Source organism: Eschscholzia californica, unplaced genomic scaffold, assembly GCF_041429995.1.
Source record: "Eschscholzia californica isolate CP2 unplaced genomic scaffold, dmEscCali1.0.p SCAF_4, whole genome shotgun sequence".
NCBI lineage: Eukaryota > Viridiplantae > Streptophyta > Magnoliopsida > Ranunculales > Papaveraceae > Eschscholzia > Eschscholzia californica.
In genome coordinates, this window is record NW_028238461.1 from 7,491,045 (window position 1) to 7,510,671 (window position 19,627).

General features: G+C 40.8%; 2 protein-coding genes and 1 pseudogene across 3 annotated transcripts; all 3 read left to right on the forward strand.

Annotated features, from left to right (window-relative positions):
- Window positions 1-9,527: 9,527 nt before the first annotated feature.
- Window positions 9,528-10,439, forward strand: LOC147542196 ((R,S)-reticuline 7-O-methyltransferase pseudogene; annotated as a pseudogene). Its single transcript, XR_015223681.1, has one exon. The product of XR_015223681.1 is annotated as a (R,S)-reticuline 7-O-methyltransferase pseudogene (transcript).
- A 2,121-nt stretch (window positions 10,440-12,560) lies between these two features.
- LOC147542197 ((R,S)-reticuline 7-O-methyltransferase-like) lies at window positions 12,561-15,290 on the forward strand. Its single transcript, XM_086636321.1, has 2 exons — window positions 12,561-14,075; window positions 14,930-15,290. The coding sequence occupies exons 1-2, from the start codon at window positions 13,287-13,289 to the stop codon at window positions 15,224-15,226; spliced, it is 1,086 nt and encodes a 361-aa protein (XP_086492447.1). The 5' UTR covers window positions 12,561-13,286; the 3' UTR covers window positions 15,227-15,290.
- LOC147542198 ((R,S)-reticuline 7-O-methyltransferase-like) lies at window positions 14,930-18,402 on the forward strand. Its single transcript, XM_086636320.1, has 2 exons — window positions 14,930-17,294; window positions 17,804-18,402. The coding sequence occupies exons 1-2, from the start codon at window positions 16,506-16,508 to the stop codon at window positions 18,101-18,103; spliced, it is 1,089 nt and encodes a 362-aa protein (XP_086492446.1). The 5' UTR covers window positions 14,930-16,505; the 3' UTR covers window positions 18,104-18,402.
- Window positions 18,403-19,627: the final 1,225 nt, after the last annotated feature.

Consider the following 19,627-nt stretch of genomic DNA (forward strand, 5'->3'; position numbering starts at 1 on the left):
TTTACACCTAACACCTTAGTGCAGGCACAAGGAGAATTGCTCCATCTACAGGAACATAGCCAACTCAAATGGACCTTATCAGTAGATGGTTCCAGCAACATGAATGGAGTAGGACTTGGTGTTGTTCTCACCTCCCCAGAAGGTGACCTAATCCAACAAGCAATAAGATGCGGGTTCAAAGCCACCAACAATGAAACAGAGTACGAGGCCTTGATCGCAGGTATGAACTTGGCAAAGGAGATGGGAGTCCAGAAACTTGCGATAAAATCAGACTCCCAACTCGTAGTTAACCAGCTACAAGGAACCTACCAGGCCAAAGACGTGAAGATGGCAGCCTATGTGTCGCATGTAAAAGAACTACAAAGTCAGTTCACCGAGGTTAGTTTTGAACAGGTACCCAGGCTCGAGAATGGGCACGCTGATGCCTTGGCCAATTTAGGGTCATCAATTCCAACCAAGGATGCACAGACAATACCCCTAACGCTACTTCAGTGGCCGGCAGTATGGAAAACAAAGCCTTCAGAGGTAGCGGTTACAGATGCAGAAGAGACCTGGATGACACCAATAATCAGGTACTTAACTAACGATGAGTTGCCACAGGATCGAAATGAAGCTAGAAGGCTCAAAGTCAAAGCTGCAAGGTTTTGCATCATGGACGGCCAGCTCCTTAAGAGATCATACTCTGGGCCTTACTTGAAATGCATCACCCAAGAGGAATCCAAGTATGTCCTCAAGGAATTACATGAGGGGGAATGCGGTAACCACTCTGGCGGTCGCAGCCTGGCCAACAGAGCACTGACTGCAGGTTACTACTGGCCGACTATGAGAGCAGACTCTACTGACTATGCTAAACGTTGCGACAGCTGCCAGAGGTTTGCCCAAACTTCCCACCTCCCTCCAGAGAAGCTAAGTTCGATTCTATCCCCATGGCCTTTCATGAAATGGGGGATGGATATAGTAGGCAAACTACCAACGGCCCCAGGCCAGAGAGTTTACATGCTTGCCGTCACAGACTACTTCACCAAGTGGGTGGAAGCCGAAGCCTACCACCAAATCAGAGACCGCGAGGTAAAAAGTTTTGTTTGGAAACATGTCATTTGCAGGTTTGGAGTTCCCAAGGAGATTGTCACGGACAATGGTTCACAATTTATCAGCTTTGATTTCCAAGACTTCTGCAAGGAGTGGGGAATCAAACTAAGTTTTTCGACTCCCAGATACCCTCAATCTAATGGGCAAGCAGAATCATCAAACAAAACGATAATGAACTCACTGAAAAAACGACTGAAGAAAGCTAAAGGGGCATGGGCAGATGAACTACCCGGAGTGTTGTGGTCATACAGAACCACTTCAAAGACCCCAACTGGGGAAACCCCATTTTCCCTTGCATACGGTTGTGAGGCGGTAATACCAGCTGAAACAGGAGTTCCCTCTGCCCGATACCAGTGGACCACAGAAGAGAGCAATTGGGAACTACTTAACCATAACCTGGATACAGTAGACGAGGTAAGGGACATGGCGGCAATCAGGAATGCCGCATACCAACAGAAAGCAGCCAAACATTACAACAAGAACGTCAGGATTCGCACATTCAAAGTTGGCGACTGGGTTCTGAGGAAAGTATTTCAAAATACCAAAGAAACAGGAGCTGGCAAGTTAGCCCCTACTTGGGAAGGCCCATACCTCATTACCAAGGTAGTGGGACAAGGAGCTTACAAACTTCAATCAAAAGATGGCCTAAACATAGGCAATAGCTGGAATGCCATTCACTTACGAAGGTACTACTTCTAACCTTGAAACTTCTCCTATTTTGCCTTTTTTCCAAAAGATCACCTACTGACTTGGGCGTCGGAGGGTTGTTGGCTACGCCAACAACCACCCCTCACTATCTACGTGTGATGACAGGAACTGTCTCCAAGACACAACAAAGTAGCAAAAACAATAAGAGGCTGGACGTCAGAGTCGAAGTCCAAACCACCAGAGGAGTTCCGCACTTCGACTGGGGGGCATGAGGATACTATAAGAAAATTATGAAGAAACTGAAGAACAATACGGGTTAAGCAACCCTCACCTGTCCAACAGGCAACTCAAATCACCAGACACCTAAAGTTGAATGACGAACACTTCTTCATTTGACAACAACAAGTTCAACGTAATGTTCATCAAAATTAATTTAGAAGGAACAAAGTCCCGCACTTATTCCTCAAGTTCAATGTAATGTTCTTAAATCTAAGATATCACTTCCGATGTAAACAAAAATTTAAGAAATAAAATCTCAAGTATTTATCCAGTAATTACTTGTGTTTAAACTTTATCAATATTGATGTCATTTCACTACAAGGGCATCTAATTACTTGTCTGGAGAGAAACAGTAGGTCGCTAGACGATCCCAAAACAAAGTATTGGTCGTATCACTTTTATAAGTGAAGATTGGTAACCCATCCAAGATGGGACAACAAGCAGCTGGTCGTCACCAGAACACAATAAGGTGCTGGCCGTATCCCTGATATAAGTCAGGACTTGGAACCCATTCAAAGTTGGGACAACAAGCTACTGGTCGTCACCGGAACACAATAAGGTGCTGGCCGTATCCCTGATATAAGTTAGGATTTACAATCCATTCAAGTTGGGGCAACAAGCTGCTAGCCGTATCACTTATATAAGTTAGGATTAGTAATTCATCCATGATGAGACAGTAAGTTGTGGCCGACGCCTAAACGCAATAAGGCGCTAGTCGTCTTCCCTACATAAGCTGGTATCACAACCACTCAACTAAGAAGAATAACAACAGGTACATAACCATAGCAATACATCTTTAAACGAAGAGTCTCAAAGAAATCCAGTGGGTTCACTTGAACCGTTAAAATACAAATCCAGAAGTCTAGCTGAACCAGGAGTCAACAACAACATATATCCGACGCGTGTCGTCCAAACAAAAGGGCTGAGCGCCTGACGACACACGATGACGACTACATGTAGTTCGTCAACAACAACATATATCCGACGTGTGTCGCCCAAACAAAAGGGCTGAACGCCTGACGACACACGACGACGACCAAATATGGTTCGTCAAATAGAAAAGAAATCATCAACACACATAGTATTTCTAAACAAGTCAAGTAAAGGAAAGCACTAATGAGGCGAACTACCTCCAGTTGCATCATCACCCCTCATCACCTCGTCCATATCTATCGTCATCTCTCCCGCCCGTCGCTCCGCCAAAAGCTCCTCGTAACGAACCCGCCAGGCCTCTATGTTATCATCCATATCCCATCTGTCGGGCCCATGCTCGCGGTACTCGACGAACAAGTCTGCACGAGTCCGTAACGCCGCGTCAGTCGCAATCTGATCCCTCTCACGGGGAAATTCATCAACTAGCTGTTGGTTGTACGCCGCCTCTCGCTCCAGCACAGTGTACCGCCCCCGAAGATCCTCCAACTCTCTCTCCCGGGCACGCATCCTGTCACCCTGCTCCTGAAAGGAAACCACCTGGCTGTCGTAGCGAGTCTGCAATTGGGAGAATGATCCTGTCAACTCCGCAACTCGGTCCACACTCTCGCTCAACTGACGACGAGAGGAAATCGATGCCATGAAAGCCTACAAAAACCAAAAAATAAGGATGAGCTCGTAAATATAACAAAGAATAGCTGCAACTTAAATGAGAGGTGAATACCTGGTAATGGTGCGAAACACCATAATCCGCGCCTCCACAAGGACCATAAGCAAGGAACTTCTGGTGATCCTCAGAAGAGAGTAGCTGGTCCCCTCCAGTAGACAGGAAAGTGGACCCGTCAAAGGGAGAAGCAGAAGGATGATGCCTCCACATGGGAACCTCACCGGAAGACCCAGATAGAGGTATCGCCGAATAAACCGGCTCCGAAGCTGGGGCCTCCTCGGTAACAGGAGTAGACGAAGAAGAATGCGGAAGAGAACTCGAACCAGTACCTGCCTTGGACCTCTTCCTCTGGCCACCCTTCCGGATGTCCGCGTAAGGAGCAGGGATATAACCAGATCCCACCATTTGCGATGATGCGAATGACTCTGTACTTGCCGAAGGAGGTGGGAAGAGCACCGGAGTACCAAATGACTCTTGGTAGGCTAGAAGCGCGCTTCGAATCTCTATAGCCGTCGCAGGAGCAGAGATGCGATCTGTTAGAGTCGCACCAGGAACAAAGTCCCACAGAGGAGTACCTGAAATAAGGGAGTGATTCAGAAGGAAGGCAGAACTCCTCTCTGGATCACGACGCTCAAACAACTTGGAGATCCTCTCCTTCCAATTCTCAAGCCGCTCGACGTTCTTATTGTTGAACGAACAGTCTGTCAAAGGGACAATACACACTTAAACCACAACAATGTAAACACATGAGGTATTCCACGATAAACAATAACATACTTACGAGCATCTTGCCAATGGGAAGGAATCTGTCCTACCCCTCGGTCACCATATACAAGGTCACCGCGAGCAAGGAAATAACCGGTTTGCCACTTTCGGTCGGTAGCCGGCATTGCAGTGATTAAATGAGCACCAGGCTTCCGCAATTTGAAACCATAACGACCATTATCCCTGGAATGGCTCGTCAAGTGATAAAAACGAACTACATCGCTAGCTGAAAGCTCTACCTGCTGTAGGTAGGCCAACACTTCCAAGCACAAAAGAAGTCTCCACGCGCTAGGCATGAGTTGTGAAGGAGCTATCTCGTAGTGACTCAAAACCCCATGCACCAAACGGGGGACGGGAAACCTAAATCCCATCAAGAAGGGAATTATGTAGAATGCGGTCCAACCGCCATGGTCCTCGTCGACAAGTTCGTTGGGCTGCGGAAGCCTAAGCTCTATGGAGGCAGGGATATTGAACATGAATCGTATATCCTGTAGTCCGCCCTCCGTAATGGTTGAAGCCGGATTTACCAATAGACGTTTCAAGGCAACTCGCTCGAGCACCTTCTGTCGCCGGAATTCAGAATGTTCTGGCACGCGAAGCGGCGTAGAGGAATTACCGTGTCCACGATGACTCATCCCGGATGGCAAAAGTCTGTAGGACAAAGGGACAAGGCTTCAAACCCAACAACTGGTTTGGGGAGAGCATTTAATCGAGACATAAGCCTAGTAATTCACTCAAGGTATCGATCCTAGCAATAATTCACTCAAGGTATCGATCCTAGCAGTAATTCACTCAAGGTATTGGTCCTAGCAGTAGTTCACTCAAGGTATCGATCCTAGCAGTAGTTCACTCAAGGTATCGATCCTAGCAATAGTTTACTCGAGGTATCAATCCTAGCAGTAACTGACTCAAGGTATGCAATCTTAAAGACACATGCCAACAAATAAGGAAAGTAACTTAGAAGATCAAACGCTATGAACATTCAAGAACGAATCAAGAACAATTGAAGAACTCAAAAACTTCAAGCAAAAAACTCAACAAAGTCAGGTAGGAAAGAGAAAAATACCTTATCAAGGTGAAGAATCCCCAAAATCTCTCTCCAAACTCCAAGTGGTAAATGAAACAATGACCTGTCATCCCTTTTTTATAGGGTCCAATCCAAGGGGTACCCCCCACCTCCTTCCCGCAAGGAGATCTTTCACGCAAATACGTTTGGACACGCAGACACACAAAAACGCGGCAAGGACCCTCGAAACGCGAGAACAAACTAGGTGTCTCTGGGGCGCTCGATTGACGGAAGAGGGTTTGCTACCAGAGCCGGCGCTCGTCGGCGCGCCCGCGCGGACCCGAGCTGGTCTTCCCGGACGACCAGCGTCCGCGCAGTAGCGAGCTGGTCGTCCCGGACGGCCAGCGCCCGCGCAGTAGCGAGCTGGTCGTCCCGGACGGCCAGCGCCCGCGCAGTAGCGAGCTGGTCGTCCCGGACGGCCAGCACCCGCGCAGTAGCGAGCTGGTCGTCCCGGACGACCAGAGCCCGCCACGTGGCGAGCTACTGCGCGTCCGCGCAATAGCGAGCTGGTCGTCCGCGGACGACCAGAGCCCAACACGTGGCGCGCTACTGCGCGCCCGCGCAGTAGCGCGCTGGTCGTCCCCGGACGACCAGCTTCTGCCACGTGGCGCGCTACTGTGCGCCCGCGCAGTAGCGCGCTGGTCGTCCCGGACGACCAGAGCCCGCCACGTGGCGAGCTACTGCGCGTCCGCGCAATAGCGAGCTGGTCGTCCGCGGACGACCAGAGCCCAACACGTGGCGCGCTACTGCGCGCCCGCGCAGTAGCGCGCTGGTCGTCCCCGGACGACCAGCTTCTGCCACGTGGCGCGCTACTGTGCGCCCGCGCAGTAGCGCGCTGGTCGTCTCCGGACGACCAGCTTCTGCCACGTGGCGCGCTACTGCGCGCCCGCGCAGTAGCGCGCTGGTCGTCTCCGGACGACCAACTTCTGCCACGTGGCGCGCCCGCGCAGTAGCAAGCTGGTCTTTCCCGGGCGACCAACGCGCGACACCCGAACCACCCCTTGCCGCTCCGTCGCATCTTTTTCCGGGACCATTCTCTTCTCGACCAGCTTGTCCTTCCGTGATTCTCTGTTTGACCACGTCTCCACAACCTATCGGCGCCTCGATAAATTCGAGCAAAACACTCTACGATGCAAAGTGGCACTCCCGCTGATAAAATATGATCAAGATGCGCACTCTTCCGCTGACATGGTCATACCTCACTACTCTCTAACTCTGCATACAGACTAAGAGAGTGGGGGGCAAATTGTATGGGCAAAAATCCACCCCACGAGGTGCCTGTAGAATAAAGGAAACAACCGCTTCGTAAGGGTAAAATCCGCGAGGCTAAATAAGAAGGCCCGGTAATGGCCCAAGTCGCTATTCGGGTCACCGAATCCATACCCGTTTGGCACTAAGCGTATCTGACACGTGTCACGCGATAGCCACCTGCCAGTACTAGGCAATCTTACGGCCAGAGGATTATTGTGCAATCCATAACCGCACTAGTGGTAAATATCCCATATCTGCCACTTAAAGGCGGGTGTTACTGGCCAGTAGCTTACCGCACACGCGGTAACATCTTAGCCGTCCCTCGAGAAATTCGAATATTCATCTAACGGTCAGATCCTCTGACCCTTAACGTATCTCTCAGGAGTAATGACACGGAATAAATACGTCGGTTACTAGCTGGTTGTCATCAAGGCAATCCCTTTCCACCACTATAAATACGAGAAGCAAAACTCAGACAAAGGCATCCAATATTCGACTGCAATACTCGAGTAATCCATCTTCACTACCATTCCCTTCGATAAGTCTCTCAAAGAGCTCTCCATTCTTCCAAAGTCTCTGACTCATCGTCTTAGAAGTTGGGAGATAAGAGCTTGGTAGTCCCGAATTGAACAGTAATTGGCTAGTCGTATCGACACCATTACCACCACCACATTATCGCAGAAGAAAGCTCTCAAGTCTCATATTTCTCTCATCCAGCAGTAACTAGCTGGTCGTAATACCCTTTCGCAGTAACTAGCTGGTCGTATCACCATCCTAATACGGCTACCTCCTCACCACATCACTCCCCTAGCGATAAGACGCTAGACGTGTCATCATCATCCATCCAACGATTCTCACCGTCCGATCCATTTACGACCAGCACCTTATCGCAAGTTCACTTACGACTAGCAGGTTAACGACAATATATCATCACCATCACTCTCTTAATTACAGTAAGTTTATCATTACCGTGGGGATCTGTTCCGACAACTCCACGAGCCGTGACACCTAAGCATTCCAACGACGGTTACCTCCCTATCGCCCACTTTCACTTTATTTATATTTGATCGAGTATCTGACTTGACCGTCGGAGCCCCCTTAGGCCGGCACCATCCCGGTGTCCCAGAGGCTTCACGATCTCTTCTCTCTTTTTGTGTGCAGGTCTTTTCAACACGTAGCCGGTCCCCGAAGCATCCGATCCGACCCGACAGGACTTTTGACCGTCGACCCGTTGACTGTCAGACTTTCCGACCCGTAGACATTTTACAGTCTACAAGTATCTATGAATTTCATGTCTATATTGGGATTCATAACTTGAAATTGGTAGTCTAAATCCCGGATCAATTGGCAAAGATGATAAATTGAAACCCGAGGGGACTTACCAATGTCAGATTCGGTTCCGATGTTGGAGTCAGTCCCGGTGTTGGAATGAAAAATAACATAGGAGTTGAGTCTGGAACTTCTTATGTTGAAATTGATGATCCCGAAAAAAGATTTCTTTTAAACTATCTTTCCATAGTTGCTAGTTGAGCTTGAATACTTGATTAGATAAAAAAGAAGAAGAATTAGTAGTAGATGAGAAGTGATTTTGGTGTGGTTTGAGATGAAGAAACGGGAGATATATATAGAGGTAGAGAATCGAGTTATTTAGTTGGATAGTTGGGTGGATAAATTAAAGTTTAAAGAAGTTTATGGTAGATGAATTGAAGTTTATAAGATTTAGGGTAGATGAATTGAATTTAATTTATAGGGTTCAAGAATTGAATTTTATAGGGTTTAGGGTAGATGAATTGAATTTTATAAGATTTATGGTAGATGATTGAAGTTTGCAGGGATTTATAGTAGATGAGTTGAAGTTTATAGGGTTTAAGGTAGATAAATTGAATTTTATAGGGTTTATGGTAGATGAATTGAAGTTAGTAAGGATTTATGGTAGATGAATTGAAGTTTATAAGATTTATGGTAGATGAGTTGAATTGTATAGGGTTTAGAGTAGTTGAATTGAATTTTATAGGTAATAATTTCAATATATAATAGTTAAAATACTTAGGCCATGAGGTCGTGGGATTGAGTCTCGGTGGAAACAATTTGTCATCAAGATTTATCCGTCTCAGTATCCTTCTCTCGTTTCCCATACCATTTCTCTCTCTCTCTCTCTCTCTCTCTCTCTCTCTCTCTCTCTCTCTCTCTCTCTCTCTCTCTCTCTCTCTCTCTCTCTCTCTCTCTGTACATCTATGTCTCTCGTTGTAGATTTTTCTCGCTCGAAATGTCTCTCTTTCTTTGTTGCTATCTCTCTTTCTTTAAACCTTGGACCTTGAAGAGGCTAGACTTCATGGTCGACCAACCCCGAGAGATCTGCACGCACAAAAAACAGTCCGTCATTGAGTAGAAAAACTAAAAGTAAGAAAATAGAGAGTGAGCGTGAGAGAAACACAGAAGGGTAAGCAGTAACCTTGTAATTGAAAAGATACGTAAGGGTAAATTATTTTTGTTGGATTAACGCACCTCTTAAATCAAGTAAGATCCAATCGGCTAATTTGTTTATAGTGTGATCTTGATAGGTCGAACGGTCACGAGCTAGCTTGAGCTCATACGTCACAGTGTGATCTTGAGCTCATCGAATCAACCTTCAAAAATCTAATATGACGCAATTCAAGAGATCATCATGACAGCCAAATCTTTGTGATCTCTTTGTGACATACTGCACTTTTACAATAAATAAAAGTGCAGTATGTCACATGCACATGTATTTACTTATTTAAAGTAGCAGTCAGACTCCATAAAATTAAAAAAAAAAACCTATCTTGCTCTCATTCTTGTATCTCATAAGAAATGGAAGAGATTCTAAAGGTTGAGGAAGATAGGCTTGAGTTACAAGGCCAAGCTGATATATGGAAGTACATGTTTGCTTTTGTAGATTCCATGGCTTTGAAATGCATAGTGGAGCTTGGTATACCAGATATTATACACTCTTATGGCCATCCTATCACTATTTCTGAAATAGTCGCTAACATTCCTAACCTATCTCCTACTTATAACATTAATTACCTCTCTAGGATCATGAGCCTACTGGTTCGCAAGCGGATCTTTGTCGTTCACAAACCCGACCTGAAAGACGGTACTGATGTGACCGAGTCCCATTACGGGTTGACATCGTCGTCCAAATGGTTACTGAAAGATTCGGAGTTTAGCCTTGTGCCATTAGTTTTGGCTATGAATCATCCATGGCTCTTGGATCCATGGCAGTATCTCGGAAAGTGTGTGCAAGAAGGTGGGTTGCCTTTTGCCAAGGCCCATGGATCAGAGATCTGGGACTTTGGTTCAGAAAACCCAGAGTTTAGTTATCTGTTTAACACTGGTATGACATGTACAGCTAAAATTGTAGTTAATGCGATACTAGTCAAGTACGAGGAAGGATTTAATGATTTAGGATCCATCGTTCATGTTGGGGGTGGAACGGGGATGATGATTGGTGAAATTGTGAAGAAATATCCACATATACGAGGAATTAATTTTGATCTTCCACATGTATTGGCCTCAGCACCTGAGTACCCTGGTGTATCACACGTCAAGGGTAATATGTTTGATGAAATCCCTCGTGCCGATGCAGTTATCATGAAGGTTAGAACTCAATTACTTATTTTAATAATTTAACAATTTTTCCGAAGCTTCTTGTTTTATAATTAAGAAAATCTATTGATCTTTCAATTTTTAATGGATTTTTGGCTTTCTCTTGATTTTAAACAATATTGACACAAAATCAACAAGAGTTAAGATTTAGTTGGTTCTTTTACTTTATTTTATGTGCAACCACGACAGAATAAAATCGTAATGACGTATAATAGCATCTACAAGATGGAAAAGATATTTTACCTAAAAATCGATGTGTGTGTGGATAGAGTTGTACTTAAACCTTCCTATCCCAAATCTAGAGCCAAATTACAAGAATTATTTTCATTACACGTAATTCTTTGAAATAATTGGTTGGTTTTTGTTTTTCATTAAACAACACTATCAACGTTTTTTTAGTCGAAGATGAGGTGAAACGCCTGCCTACGGCCTACCTACGAGCAAGGACTTCCTTACATGTGTATGGTGGTGCTTTTTTCATTAAACAACACTATTACGTTTGTTTGTTGATTGGTTGATAGAGGAGGAAGTTAGGGAAATTTACCCTACGAGCAAGGACTTCCTTACATGTGTATGGTGGTGCTTTTGAAGATATATACTTTTGCTTTGTTCTTTTCTTGTTTGGTTTGTTTTGACTATCTCTAAAACTTTTCATTTTCAAAGTGCATTTAAAAATGAAAAAAGTGATGCAGGAAGATTTTCATGAGATATTCCAAGTATCTTGGATATCTTAAAATCTAGTTATTTTAGTAGTATAATATTTTTTCGTAGAGAATTTTTATTTTTAGCAGTTTTATATTTTTAGGAAACTTTTTAAGTTTTAGATTCTACTATTTTATTTATTTAGAAGTTGTTATTAGAATTTGATTAGGTTTAAGAAAGTAGTATTTTATTTATGAGTCATGATTCAATGAGCTCAAGCTCATGTGGAGAAATATGAGCTTGAGCTCCTTGTCCGTTGATTCTCTAACATAAAACATGGTGTCAATAGCACAATTGTACTCCTTAAAAGGAGGTAAAAACAATATATTATAGGACAATTTTTTGAGTTTAATTACAAAATTGCCACATTGTCTCTCTTCACCGTTTCAAAGTAAGTCACTTGAAAACAAAGATTAGAGAGAGAGAGAGAAATAAGGGGGAAGTTAGAGAGAGAGAGAGAGAGAAAGAGATAGGGAGTTTATTCTAATTTCTCTTGTTCTCCAGCCGGAAAAGAACATTCGAAATCTATCTCTTAAAGCACTTTAATTCATAGTGGAGTTGATCCGATTATTCTTCCGATGAAAAGAGTTTAGATTGTTGTCACTACACGTCTTGAAATTCGTAAATATGGGTGATTGAAGCTGAGGCACGATCTTGAAATTTAGAGAAGTCATAACTAATAACTAGTTTTTTTTTTTTGTGAAATCGACTACGTTCTATGTTAGTCGTGACAAGGCATTGATACATGACGAAGATGTGATAAGCACGGTAACCGCATAAGTTAATCCAAGAAATGAAAGAGGTACAAGATGAAAGAGGCCTAAAGCCGACAAATTTATTACTCCTACATAAGTTTTATCCATTCAAAATAAATTTACAACATATTTATTAATTGTCCAAATTCCAATAAATTTTCCTTCCTATTCCACAAGTGAAGTTGAATTAGATGCATAAAAAATAATGGAGATGAATGGGTTATGAGAAATTCAGATTCCCCAAACTCGTTGTTCTTGTACTTCTCACATGAATTGATGCTTCGTTTCTTTAATTTTTGTTTCTTCCAGGCTCTTTCATATGCTTCTGAAGTTTTTTCTGTTGTTCCAAAAATACCCAACAAAATCCTAAATCCTCCCAGTTGATTTCTAATCTCACCAACCCATTTTCCTCATCTTCTCTGCCTAAGACCTCTGTATTTTGAAAAAGATCTCAGTGATCTCACGGTTTTGGGATTCTGCCTCCATTGTTACTATCTTAAAGAGAACTCTCTATTTCTATATTTAATAGCTTGGGTGGAACCTAACAAATGGAGAAAAACTTGACTTAGCACAAAAATAAAGAGGCTAAAAAAGATTAGGTCCAGAAGTAAGGGCATAACGTGAGACTAAAAGTGAAAATAGACATAATGTAGGGCCAATACGGAATTAGGTTAACAAATGACGATTAAAAATCAGAAATGCAAAAGAGGGGACTCGAACTCGGTTTGTGCTAGCGATAGATTAGAAATGACTGCAGCCAGGAGTCGCCTCCCCCTGACTCCGCCCTTGGTTTAAACCTTGGACCTTGAGGAGGCCAGACTTCATGGTCGACCAACCCGAGAGATCTGCAAGAACAAATTGCAGTCAGTCATTGAGTAGAAAAACTAGAAGTAAGAAAACAGAGAGTGGCCATGAGAGAAACACAGAAGGGTACACAATTACCTTGTAACCAAAAAGATATACGTACAAGGGTAAATTTTTTTTTGGTTTAACCTACCCCTTAAATCAAGTACTAACGTGTGTTTCAACAAAAAAAACGTGCTACCCTGTGATCTTTTTTTTAGTTGAAATTATTTATAGCGTGATCTTGATAGGTCTAATGGTCACTTTTTTTAGTTGAAATTATTTATAGCGTGATCTCGATAGGTCCAATGGTCACTTTTTTTTAGTTGAAATTATTTATAGCGTGATCTCGATAGGTCCGTCCAATGGTCACGAGCGAGCTTGAGCTCATACGTCACAGTGTGATATTGAGCTCATCGAATCAACCCTCAAAAAATCTAATGTGACGCAATTCAAGAGAGGTAACAGTTTCTCATCGTGTCAGCCAAATCTTTGGGGTCCTATATTTTAGTGATCGCACCCATATTAACTTTTTTTTTGGGACCCATAATAAAAGTGCAGTATGTCACATGCACATGTATTTACTTATTTATAAAGTAACAGTCAGACTCCATGAAATTAAAAAAACCTATCTTTCTCTCATTTTTGTATCTTATAAGAAATGGAAGAAATTCTAAAGGTTGAGGAAGATAGGCTTGAGTTACAAGGCCAAGCTGATATATGGAAGTACATGTTTGCTTTTGTAGATTCCATGGCTTTGAAATGCGTAGTAGAGCTGGGTATACCAGACATTATACACTCTTATGGCCGTCCTATCATGATTTCTGAAATCATAGACAACATTCCTAACCTATCTCCTACTTATAACGTTAATTACCTCTCTAGGATCATGAGCCTACTGGTTCGCAAGCGGATCTTTGTCGTTCATAAACCCGACTTGAAAGACGGTACTGATGTGACAGAGTCTCACTACGGGTTGACATCCTCGTCGAAATGGTTACTGAAAGATTCAGAGTTTAGCCTTGTGCCATTAGTTTTATCTGTGAATCATCCCTGGCTCCTGGATCCATGGCAGTATCTGGGAAAGTGTGTGCAAGAAGGTGGGTTGCCTTTTGCCAAGGCCCATGGATCAGAGATCTGGGACTTTGGTTCAGAAAACCCAGAGTTCAATAAACTGTTTCACACTGGTATGACATGTACAGCTAAAATTGTAGTTAATGCGATACTAGTCAAGTATGAGGAAGGATTTAATGAGTTAGGATCGATAGTTGATGTTGGTGGTGGAACGGGGATGATGATTGGTGAAATTGTGAAGAAATATCCACATATACGAGGAATTAATTTTGATCTTCCACATGTATTGGCCGCAGCACCTGAGTACCCTGGTGTATCACACGTCAAGGGTAATTTGTTTGATGAAATCCCTCGTGCCGATGCAGTTATCATGAAGGTTAGAACTCAATTACTTATTTTAATAATTTAACAATTTTTCCGAAGCTTCTTGTTTTATAATTAAGAAAAGCTATTGATCTTTCAATTTTTAATGGATTTTTGGCTTTCTCTTGATTTTAAACAATATTGACACAAAATCAACAAGAGTTAAGATTTAGTTGGTTCTTTTACTTTATTTTATGTGCAACCACGACAGAATAAAATCGTAATGACGTATAATAGCATCTACAAGATGGAAAAGATATTTTACCTAAAAATCGATGTGTGTGTGGATAGAGTTGTACTTAAACCTTCCTATCCCAAATCTAGAGCCAAATTACAATGAGTTATTTTCATTACACTTAATTCCTTGAAATAATTGGTTGGTTTTTGTTTTTCATTAAACAACACTATCAACGTTTTTTTAGTCGAAGATGAGGTGAAACGCCTGCCTACCTTAGATCCGCCCGTAGATGGGACACACTTGACTAGATGGACCATTGTTGGAACCATTCGAGTGATCCGACCTCGCACCTCCCCATCATTATCTCAATACCAACAATTGTTGAGTAATTTTTACAAAAGCAAGCGGCCCCAAACATATTTGATAGGACAGTCGATCCGACCTCGCACCTACCCATCACCACCTTTAGTGTTACTTAATCTTTTTTATCAACCAATCAGAATTGCCCCCAAAATCTATAATTGTATGTCCTAATTTAGTCGAAGTACATATTTTTCCAAATGATTGAAATTAATGCTTAAGATAATAAAAATAATAAACAAACAAAATCAGAAAACATACAGTATTAAACCTACTAGCTAATAACTATTAATCGTTCTTAATCATGTTATTAATGGAGTTAAATGCAGTGGATACTACACGATTGGAATGATGAAGACAGTGTAAGAATCTTGAAGAATTGCAAAAAAGCGATTCCAGACAATGGAAAAGTTATTATAATTGATTGTGTGTTGAAACCGGATGGCAAAGACTTATTTGATGAAACCCGGGTCGTATTTGATTTGGTGATGATTGCACATACTTCGGGTGGGAAAGAAAGGACAGAAGTCGAATGGGTAAAATTGTTGAAAGATGCAGGGTTTCCTCGCTACAAAATCACTCATATTCCCACAATTCAATCTATTATCGAAGCGTACCCCGAATGAAGTTTTAGTTCAACTACTGTGTAATTGTGTAATAAAACTGACTGTATTTGTTCTTGTGTTGTCACATGATCAAATTACATTCACTATCTTTATAATATTGACTCGTTTAAAAGAAAACCTACCTACCTATTATATTCACTACTGTGTAATTGTGTAATAAAACTGACTGTATTTGTTCTTGTGTTGCTTCGGCTGAAGTGGTCAAATACGTGGGATTGCTAGTAGGGGTCATGAGTTCAAGTCCCACCTTTCTTCCTTTTTGAAACTTACTAGCATTTTATTGAATATAAAGGTGCGTTTGGTTTGGGATGCTTTATATATGTAGATATTTTTTTCTTAGAAATTAGATTAATTCGGCCCAATTTAAAAAAAAATTCAGTTCAAAAGACAAGTTAAAAAATTTTTTTGTTAAAAACTTAAATTTTGTATTAAATCTTATTTAAGCTAACACAAATCATTTCTAAAGCAATTCTTTTTACACGTATCAAACGTAATTTATATGAAGTTTTTTGTTTACACGAAAATGAGGTTTTCGGCAATTTTATTATTTTGAACTTTCTTATACCAAAATTAAAAAGTTTTCTTACTACGGATATGCAGTTCCAGTTCCAGTTCCATCGAAACTATCTAATATTTCCATTTAGTTTGAATGACATCGCAATCTCGTCAGAACTATGACAAGGCATTGATACATCATGATGATGTGATGAGTACAGTAACCGCCTAATTTAAACCATAACGAAAGAGGCCTAAAGTCCGACAAATTTATTATATTATTTACTACATTACATTGCCTAAATTATATGGAACATTGAATCCTTTTAATCTTATAGAATTGGTAAAATGCGGTCTAGTCTTGTGAGGGTTTAGGTAATTGTCAAAGACATTTCCTTAATGTTTTCCTTTACATATATACATATGGAATCATAGTCCAAAATTCTGTTTCCACTCTGTTTATAATTTTATCAGATGATAGTCCCCAGTTCGATTACACCTGAGAAACAAATTTTTGTGTTTCATTTTAATTACCGTCAAAAAGTTTTTTCCTTCGGGAAATTTGAATTAGGTAACAAGTGAAAAATGAAACACAAAAAATTTTCTTGGGAAATTTGTATTAGGTAAAGAGTCGATTTTAAACCTGAAAAAAAATCAGACACACTCTTAAGTAGATAACTTCGATCTATCTTTTTGAAAGTAAATGTGGACCATACTAATCTTCCACTCATATAATTTGCATCCAATGATCCAAATCTTGTATTAGTAAATATATTTTATTAAAATGGAGAAGGAAAGATTGCAGATGGGAGAAGAAATGGAATTGCAAGGCCAAGCTGATATATGGAAGTATATGTTTGCCTTTGTAGATTCCATGGCTTTGAAATGTGCAGTTGAACTTGGTATACCAGACATTATACACTCTCATGGTCAACCCATCACTCTTTCTGAAATCATCAATGGTATTCCTAACTTATCTCCCTCTTATGACATTAATTATCTGTTCCGAATCATGAGGTTATTGGTTCGTAATCGGGTATTTTCCGCTTATGAACCCGACCGAAAAGATGGTTCAAGTGGAAGTAAGACTCGGTACGGATTGACTCCATCATCAAAATGGCTATTGAAAGATTCGAATTTCAACCTGGCGCGGATGGTTGTGACTGAGAACCATCCATGGCTACTAGACTCGTGGCACTATCTAGGGAAATGCGTTCAAGAAGGAGGGTTTGCTTTTGCAAAGGCCCACGGGTCCGAGATATGGAAATTTGGGTCTGAAAATCCAGAATTTAGTAAACTATTTAGCGATGGTATGGCGTGTACATCTAGGATCATAGTGGATACTATATTGGCCAAATATCACGAAGGATTCAATGGTTTAGAATCAATAGTTGATGTTGGTGGTGCAACGGGGATGCTGATTAATGAGATAGTGAAGAAATACCCGCATATAAGAGGCACAAATTTTGATCTACCTCACGTGGTCGCTGAAGCACTTGAGTACCCTGGTGTAGCACATGTTGGCGGAGATATGTTTGTTGAAATTCCTCCTGCCGATGCAGTAATCATGAAGGTTTGAAATTAGTTACTTTTAGTACGATCTTTTTTTTCTTTTTTTAGCAAAACTTCCCGAAAGAACCAATCGTTCTGACTGTTATTTCTCAAAATTTTGGTCGCATAAACTAATTGTTTTGACTATCATATCTCAAAATTTCCGTCCTTTTTTTAGCTTAATATATTTTGTATCTGAATTCGACAAAAGAGTTAAAGAAAAAAACCTATTTACCTAAAAGTTATATTGTGAGAATAGTCCCACATGGTAGAAGGGGTAATTTGCAACCAAGAATATATTGTATAGGTCCCTCCACTCATTGCCAATACAATATATTCTTGGTTGCTAGTTACCCCTTCTACCATGTGGGACTATTCTCACATATACAATATAAGAAGTTTAATCTTATTTTACTAATTTGAATTTGCTCTACCTAATTTAGTTTCAAGTCCCCGCAAATCAGTCGGATTATACTTAAACCAACCAAAACTATTAAAGATGATAAAAATAAGAAATGGTGTGACTTGCAGTGGGTACTACATGATTGGAATGATGAAGATTGTGTAAAGATCTTGAAAAATTGCTATAAAGCAATTTCAAATCAGGGAAAACTCATTATTATTGAATGTGTTTTGAAACCGGATGGGGAAGGCCTTTTTGATGGTCTTGGAGTTGCATTTGATTTGCTAATGATCGCCCATTCTTCTGGTGGGAGAGAAAGGACTGAAGCGGAATGGAAGAAGTTGTTGAAAGCTGGAGGTTTTTCTCGCTATAAAATCACTCCGATTCGAGGAATTCCGTCAATAATTGAGGCTTACCCTGATATTTAAATGAATGAGTAGCTAGTTTCTGAGCTCTCTACTAAAATTGTAGATGGTCTGTGTTTGTATATTTTATTTTGTCTATTTGTTCTACATGGTAGGCGACAATCAGTTGGTAATCCATCTATTCTGAACCCCTGGAAGCCCCAAATTCGATTTCCAAACGTCGAGGTGGTAGTGTGTACGCCTTTAAGAGTATGATCAGGATAGTTAATGACAATAACGGATATATTCCATCATTTGATCTATCAAAACCCAATGAATGTAATCATGTTATTTAAAATATACAATATACAATTTTTACTCCATTGAGGTGTTTTTATTAGGTATGTTTATTGTTATTTTCTAGTCTTATGCATAGTGGTCAATTTAAAAGTGGTGTGTTACCCGTTGATTCTTACATAAGGAAAGATAGTTATTGCGTTGTAAAATGCGTAACCGGTAATACAAGATGTTTATAAGCGCATTTCCAATGCAAAACTTAAGAAAAACTCTAAGAATTCAAGGTGTCAAGTGTGAAAAGTGGATATGTAAATGCTCTCTTTCCTACTTAGCCATTTAGAGACACTCTATTGAAAAGCATTCTTCAAAGAAATTCTAAACCTTATATTTTGATTATAAGGGTTTGTTTGATACGTGGGAAAAGTTGGTAAGAAAATTGATTTTCGTAAGAAAATTACTTTTCCGCCTTCTGATTGAGCCTAAAGAGTGGGAAATTGGATTTATGGTGGGAAAAAAGGTGAGAAAATTCATTTCCCGCCTTCTTCCAAAATACTCTCTCTCTCTCTCTCGTTTCCAATTGTTTATCTGAACTGAAATTTCTTTTCTCTTTCCAAAGTATATATGGCAGAAGCATCAACAAACTGATAAAAACCTCAAACTAATGAGATCTACAAACTGATAAAAACCTCAAGCTTCTTCTGTTTCTAGATCTCTCTGTATAAGAGTATATATTATCCAAACCATTTCAGAATGACCCATTTCCTCTTCTCTCATACACAAAATTATGTTCTCAAATTCACCCATTATCTCTCGACAAGAATTGTTATTAGTGATTAAGGAAGAAATTAGATTTATTGTTGTTGAAGAAGATGGGGAAATTACAGATTTATTAAGTCTGAGTTGTTTTTCTTTGAAAACTTCTCACCATTTACTAATGATAAGTCATTCCTCAAGACAGGAAACGCATACCACAAGTTTGTTGCATGGGAGATGCTCTAACATGTAAAAAATAATAATATTGCAAGAGCTCATCTTTTTGGAGGGAAATGGATGCTCTTCATTTACCTTTTGTTCATATACTAGCTATGCAATTATTACTGACTTTCTAGTTTTATTAAGCAAAGGCCCATCTTAATAGGAATAAAAAGGGCAATTGAACATCAAATAATCTATCTTATCACGATAGAAGATAATTAAATTCTAATTGAATATCTGAAGGATCCAACAATATAGATCCCATGGCAGTCAAATGCAATCGTGGAATAAAGAGTTTAATTTCTTCACTTTTCTTTCTTATTTTATATCAAGTGT